This window comes from Ascaphus truei, chromosome 1 (genome assembly GCF_040206685.1).
Source record: "Ascaphus truei isolate aAscTru1 chromosome 1, aAscTru1.hap1, whole genome shotgun sequence".
NCBI classification, from domain to species: Eukaryota; Metazoa; Chordata; class Amphibia; order Anura; family Ascaphidae; genus Ascaphus; species Ascaphus truei.
Genome location: NC_134483.1, coordinates 116,891,096 through 116,898,786, shown reverse-complemented (window position 1 = coordinate 116,898,786; position 7,691 = coordinate 116,891,096). Strand labels below are relative to the sequence as shown.

The 7,691-nt window shown below is 38.6% G+C and overlaps 1 protein-coding gene across 2 annotated transcripts in view; it reads right to left on the bottom strand.

Annotated features, from left to right (window-relative positions):
- PALM2AKAP2 (PALM2 and AKAP2 fusion) overlaps positions 1 to 5,791 on the bottom strand; it is a 367,169-nt gene extending 361,378 nt beyond the window's left edge. The window contains exon 1 of one of the 2 annotated variants that reach the window (XM_075593635.1): positions 5,410 to 5,791. In XM_075593635.1, the coding sequence (XP_075449750.1) occupies positions 5,410 to 5,454 (45 nt within the window). In that variant the 5' untranslated portion in view covers positions 5,455 to 5,791. The remainder of the gene's footprint in view (positions 1 to 5,409) is intronic. The other variant, XM_075593643.1, reaches the window with a different exon arrangement.
- Positions 5,792 to 7,691: the final 1,900 nt, after the last annotated feature.

Genomic DNA, 7,691 nt, shown 5'->3' with positions numbered 1-7,691 from the left:
ACATGTTTCAAAATATAGGTATAGTAGATGAAAGTTGGGAGGCACCTTCATGTGTCTGTTTTGAGCGTATAATACCACAAATCTCAGGAGAGCAGCGTGGTTCCTGCAGTGAATATCTTAAATGTAACAAGAGTAATAGTATGAAATTAACAACAAGAAGAGGTTTTGTGTAATATTATAATTTCGACAAATATGATTGTACAAAATAGCTTATTTATTATAACACACACATATGGATGAGTGTGAGGAATAATTTTGGCTCACGTGGCCCTCATTCTATAAATCGAGAGAGACACTTGACGTCTGTTGAATTCTCTGTGTGATAGTGTCGGATTGTTGCGATTATGCAGAAAAATATGCACAATAATGTGGACATATTTTTCAACTCATTTACTCACTTTTACATACACTGTTTGAAACAATGAAATAATGTATAATCAATAAATAACATAATAATTGTGTATGGAAGTGTCTGTCCTGATAAACACTATGAATGTACAAGCTACACTGCTTAGAAACAAGTGCAAACCAAGACATGACCTCGACTGGCCAATATTTCAGTACAAACTCTACACACATGTAACTTGAGAGCTTCTATCAGCCCTTCGTAGCAGCTCCTACCTCCTCCTTATTTACTCCCTGGCTGACATTGTCTGCCAATTGGCAGCTGCATCTATTTTTAGACTTTCTTGGGCACGTCTGTTACCCCACCCACCTAACTGTTCTCTCTGGATCATGATAAATGAAGCTGGCGCACAACAAGCATATTGGCACAAATTTAAAGTCATCTGTGTAAATACATCAGATTGCTAGCTATGTGCAGCACCCTCAGGCTTTGCATAACCCGACTGACATGGCTAGCAGTACATAATTTGCAGGCTTCCCAGTTTAAGAGATCTCACTGCTCTTACAGTAATCAAACCATGTACACAGCTTCTTACTATGTTACGCTGTAAAATGGATAACAGCATATACAGAATACTAGATGAAAGAATGCATATTGAAAATGGTTTTTTTTTTTTTTTTTTTAAATCATATACGGACATACAGGGCATGTGTCTAGATTTGTTCAAACCCAGTGAAATTGTGGGTTTTACCAAGATTAATGCATTCAAACAAGTAGTATTATATAGGATACATGAAAATACGTAAGCCTGTGCTTACTGTTGCCATTCTTCACCATACAGAGATGGCTCGTGGTGAGAAATTCTAAGCAGCATATGTATCACGATGATGATGATAATGCCTTGAAGTGGTGTAAGAAATTTGTGACACCTCATAATTAAGCTTTTAGGTCTGAGGTGGTGATTAGCAACTTTCTTGCATATGACACTGGCCAGACTGATGCATAGGAAAGTTGTTGCACCACTTACAAGGTGAAAATATCACTGTTAGAATGCTTAGTTAGAACTGCTAATCCGTGACTCCAGCTGTATGGCTACAACTGTTAAAATAAATCGCAAAAAAGACCTTTCTGATAAAAGGCCTCTGAACAGATCACTTTTGCCCTGTAATTAATTAATCGCATTTTTACAGACTGGCACCGTTATGGGGATCAACAGTATAATGATAGTTCACATTTATAGACAAATAGAACATTTCGGATCTCTCTACAAGTGAAAACTGTAAACAATCTTGACTACAACCTAAGCAAATCTTATTGTATGATGGATTTTATACAGAACAATGAATCCGTTTACTAAGACTGCTTTCATTTGATTTTTGTTAAATATAAACTGGCTGGCATTACTGTACTATACTCCATGTACTCCATTTTTTTCCAATGCTGCCTTTTTCTTTGTTCTCATGCTTTCCCTATACAGGCATACCCCGGTTTAAGGACACTCATTTTAAGTACACTCGCGAGTAAGGACATATCGCCCAAAAGGCAAATGGCAGCTCGCGCATGCGCCTGTCAGCACGTCCTGAACAGCAATACCAGCTCCCTACCTGTACTGAAGCTGTGCGCAAGCGGGGAGACTATAGAGCCTGTTACAAATGCGTTATTTACATCAGTTATGCACGTATAGGACGATTGCAGTACAGGCATCGCTAGGTGGAAAAAAGGTAGTGCTTCACTTTAACTACATTTTCGCTTTACATACATGCTCTGGACCCATTGAGTACATTAATGCGGGGTATGCCTGTAGTATTATATAGGATAAATGAAAATACTTAAGCCTGTGCTTACTGTTGCCATTCTTCACCATACAGAGATGGCTCATGGTAAGAAATTCTAAGCAGCATATGTATCACGATGATGATGATAATGCAGGTCTGAGGTGGTGATTAACAACTTTCTTGCATATGACACTGGCCAGACTGATGCATAGGAAAGTTGTTGCACCACTTACAAGGTGAAAATATCACTGTTAGAATGCTTAGTTAGAACTGCTAATCCGTGACTCCAGCTGTATGGCTACAACTGTTAAAATAAATCGCAAAAAATACCTTTCTGATAAAAGGCCTCTGAACAGATCACTTTTGCCATGTAATTAATTAATTGCATTTTTACAGACGCCACAGTTATGGGGATCAACAGTATAATGATAGTTCACATTTATAGACTATTAGAACATTTCGGATCTCTCTACAAGTGAAAACTGTAAACAATCTTGACTACAAACTAAGCAAATCTTATTGTATGATGGATTTTATACAGAACAATGAATCCGTTTACTAAGACTGCTTTTATTTGATTTTTGTTAAATATAAACTGGCTGGCATTATTGTACTATATTCTATGTACTCCATTTTTTTCCAATGCTGCTTTTTTCTTTGTTCTTATGCTTTCCCTATATAACACTGTATTCTGCTGACTTATTTTCCTTTTTATATACCAAATTAATTATTTGTGTGTTTGAAATAGCATGTGGGGGCCTCGTGATATGTTATTACAACCAGCTTGGCATTTTTCATACATGTTAGCTACATGCAGAATAGCTGCCAAATACAAGACCTTTTGCTAAGTAGTTTAACTTTGTTTCCCTCAAGTTTTCTAGTTTTGTCTGTGGCTCCCATTTTTCTTCTAATGTTTTATTTGAAGAAACACAACTCTTCTAATACTTATTATCCATCAGCACACAATCAAAGCCAAGCTTACAATACATGCTCATACATTCGCCTAGTTGACTACCTTTTACAATGACAATACACGGTGCAATGTTTCCCAATCAATCAGGCCCCCTGTTTAAAGCAATGTCAGAATTAAAGATTGGGACACCAAATGCCCAATATTTTGGCATTCCTTCAATGTGAACACATGTACGAGGAGGTCTGGAGTGCCTTGATATGGATCCACCTGCTAATGACACCAGTACAAATGGGGTCAAGCAGGTGGTGTCACTGCTTTAACCTGTTCAGTGCTAGGAGGGCCTGCTAATGCATGTATTGTTCTCATACATGGTCAATGTAAAATATCTTACAGTAGAAATGTTAATAAAACGATATAGGCTGTTATTCTGTAAAAGACTCGATTTCTCTGACTCATTATAGAGAAAGTAAAGGGAGTAAAAATACTTTAAAGATGTCAACAGCAGGACTGATATGTAATTTAGATTAGAGGTCTGCTAAAGTTACTTTCAATATTCTGGCAAAAGTCTTGGTTATGCTTATAATGGCATTAGAGTTGCATTAACATTGTAGATTGGGTCGAAAAAAACACATACACTATATGTCCATAGAGTTCAACCTTTGTTAAATTCTAATTGGGTGAGATACCCATTCTACCTGTATATTGATCCAATCAAGAGGAAGGCAACCAAATAACCCTGTGATATATTTGTCAATTATGTCTTCTGATTTTCCAATAGTTTGTTAGTGAAAGTGACTAAATCTCTTAAACTGAACATTTTGTTGCAAGCTTTTTTTAAATTTAAATTTACTCATGAATTTGCTGTTCATAAAATGTTAAAATAAACCTGATATGCATTTGCTATTGAATTATATGCATGTTTAATGTTCATACAGTACAACTACAGGAATAAACTACCCTTCTTGGCAGATGGGTACTTTTAAATGAATTTACTAACGTTTAAAAATACACAAAAAAATTGAAAATGACTAAGTACTGCATGATAAAACCTTACTTAGAGAGTAAAAGAAATGCCAAATTGAATATGTTAAATACCACCAGTAATCTGTGCTATGGGACATAAAGTGTCTAATAGCATAGCACAGTTTAATAACTGTGAGCTAAAGGTTTATGATATGGGGTGCCCTTCCAGGCATAAACACATGCTCAAGTAATGTTACACCAACTATACCACACATTTCATATTTCCCACTTTAGAGCTTATTTAATCACTAACAACCTGTAGAAATCCATGTATGCTGGTGATACAACAGACCAAATTGAGGAAGTTTCTGTTAATTCCTTGGATTATCCTACACATTGCCAGGTTTGACACTACACTATCTGGGCTACCAAGTTGTAAAATCATGAATGAAAAAAGTTGCAGAGGCCACCGATAAACATAACTGTTGGTGCATAGTCCACATCTTTATAAAGCTTGCCATTGACAAGCCCAGTCAGAATGGAGTATAAATGTTTGAAACAATGGCCCATTCTGTTAGCGTCTTATGACGTATCATCTTTCTACAAGCCAGTAATTGTTTTTTTTTTTTTTGTTTGCAGTTATTTTGTTCTGCATTATTAATGCTATTACTTGATTTGACACACAATGGATAGCAATGTGTATAAAGAGAGCCTCACCATCTATGCATACTGTATATAGAGCATTAGTGGCAAGACAAAAAAAAACATGAACTTAGAACATATTATTTCATTTAAAAGCATCATGGGGTTTTGTAATTTATTTGATATGGTAAAACAGCAGCAGTAGGTACAGATACGCCCTTGACTATTTTGCAAATATTTTCAGACAGAATATGTATTTTCTATCTTAATGCGATTATGCGATCTGTAACTCAAGAGACACTTAAACACTGATGAGCCATTGAAGTACTGGACAATTGTCAACTGTACAATAGGACCAAAATGACACATTGTGAAGGTGGGAGCATCCTGGATTTGCAGCTGCAATCTTATCTCACCTTCTAGGTCTGACAATAGCTGTATGGTGCTGATATTGGAATAAAAGGCACTGATCTCTCCTTAGCTTATAAAACAGTCTATTAAACCACTATCATTGTGAACGAGCTAAGCATATAGTACTTATCTCAGAATAGGCCCTGCTATAAATGCACGAAAAATAATACTGGAAGCAGAATTATGCAGGAGAGTGCAGGGATATATAGGAATCACATATTAAACTGGAACTCAGCAGGATGCCTGTATGCAGCAACGGTTACTATGCTGGAATGCTTAAGGGAAAACCTCTCACTAAAACAGCTCACATACACCCGTACACAGACAAAAGGGACAGCCAAATAAAACAATCCACTTACTGCTATGGCTTGCAGGCGTTCCCTGTGCAATTCTGCCTCCGCCATCCTTAAGCGAGGGATATACTGCAAATCAAGGGCAAACACAGCTTTCACCAAGGGAATCTGAGTTGCTCCAGAGTCTGTGATAAGAAAGCTGCTTTCCTGAGAAGTCAAACCACTTGTGAGACACGGCAGGCAGACTCAGAGCAGAATCATTATACACACTGGACCAGTGCCTGCCTGCTTCCCAGCTGTGTCCCTAACAGCATTTCACTGCTGCTTCTGTTGCTGTCACACAAGCCATGTATGTGCTCTGAAAGCAGCTGAGTAGAGGCATTGCTTGAAACCACTTTTTTTTTCTCCCCCCTATGCTACGTCTCAGCTTCTTTGCTCCTCCTATGTGGTGTCAAGTCACGATAGGAGCTTGACATCAGTAGCAGCAAAGTCATACAGATGCTGCAACATGTCTTCCGGCAAGAAAAGATGGAAATCGCCAGTGACTAAGTTAATGTAGCCGGGTAATCACCCTTTTTTTTTTTTCCCAATGCCTTCCAACAAAGTGGTAGTAAAATAATCTGAGGCGTTACTAAAAATGAAAAGCCAGGTAGCATGAAAGGGAGGAAAGGCGAGGCATCATATCATGGAAAGGACACATGGTTACTCATTTACTGCTTTGCTACTGATCCCTTTCTCTACATAAACATTTGCTACTGTCATTAAGAGCCTTCCAACATTGAAAGGTTAATTGGGAATAATATGATTATTATAATAGTCATGAATAATAAAAAAAAATGCTTGCGTTTTACATAGTGAAATCAATGTACATACCATAGTATGTATTGTGTGTCTTTATTTATATAGCGCCATTAATGTACATAGCGCGTCACAGCACTAATACATGTGACAATCATATAAATAACAAATAATACAAATAATACATAATGGGGAGAAGTGCTTCAGACATAAAAGTGACATTTTGGAAAAGTAGTCCCTGTCCCGAAGAGATTACAATCTAGATACAGGTGCCACGACGAGTATTCTAAAACTTGCCTTGGAAAATCTAGGGCAATCACTAACAATACCCCAGTAATGCTGCAACATTTTCTGTGACATTTCTGCAGAAAAACTAATGGCCCATCGGATTAACACAGCAGGGGTCCCAGGCAGTCCCATTCAGTTTGAATGGGACTGCCAGGGACCCCCGCTGTGTTAACCCGATGGGCCATTAGTTTTTCTGCAGAAACTTCACTGAAATGTTAGCAGCATTACCTGGATATTGCCCCAGAATTTCCAAGGCAAGTTTTAGAATACTCGTCATCGCACCTGTAGTGCAAGTAAAGTCTACTGTAATAGTTAGTATCTGTGCAGAACAGGTAGATACCGATTGCACAATGCTTCAAATTTAATTTTTTGGGGCCAGGGACTGATATAGCACATTATCTCTATTTACTATTTATTTATAAAATGTTTTACCAGGAAGTAATCCATTGAGCGTTACCTCTCGTTTTCAAGTATGTCCTGGCACTATATGCCTGTACGCTTGTATTAACAATATACACTACTACATAGCCAGTTTTTATTTAGCATCCGAGTCTGGCATGAGAATGTTTTATGTGATAAACCAGATCTATTTTTTTCAAAATGTGTAAATTAATGCACACAATTAAAATTCATATACCTGCATGTCTGCCCTGACTTCTTCTATTGCTTTCCCCTATATCCCCTACAGGAAAGTTCTTCCCCTTAACAGAACAAGTGATTATTTTCCCATTAGTATAACACAAAAAAAATGTCATTTTTGTAGCTTTATTTATGTTTGCAAAAACTTTACAAAACATTAATATTGATTGGGCCAGCTACTGTAGTGGCCTATTTTACTTACATATCACCGTGGATCTCTTGTCTTAGTGATGATCCTTTTCTCAATGCTTGGCTTTATGTTGGTTAAGGGAAAGAACAGGGCCGCCGACACAGGGAGAGTCGGAACAAGTGTCCCGACCTGGCAGCTGCGGGGTGCCTAGCCGGCGCTGGAAGATAGGCCCAGCCAGGCCCAACTGCTGCATCCAGCTGCCGGACCTCTGGTAACCGGTCACCGGGCCCCGGCTTTCCCCAGCTACTGCGGGGCCCCTCTCTACCAGGCCTTGCCTATCTCACGGACGTTGCGCTCAGCTTCCGGTGTGCACTGATGGGAGAGAGGCCTGGCCTGGCAGAGAGGGAATCCCAGCATGGGAGAGAGGCCTAACAGCAGCTGGCGAGAGCCCGGGCACCAGACCACCCCAAAAGATAAGGTGTGTGTGTTCTAG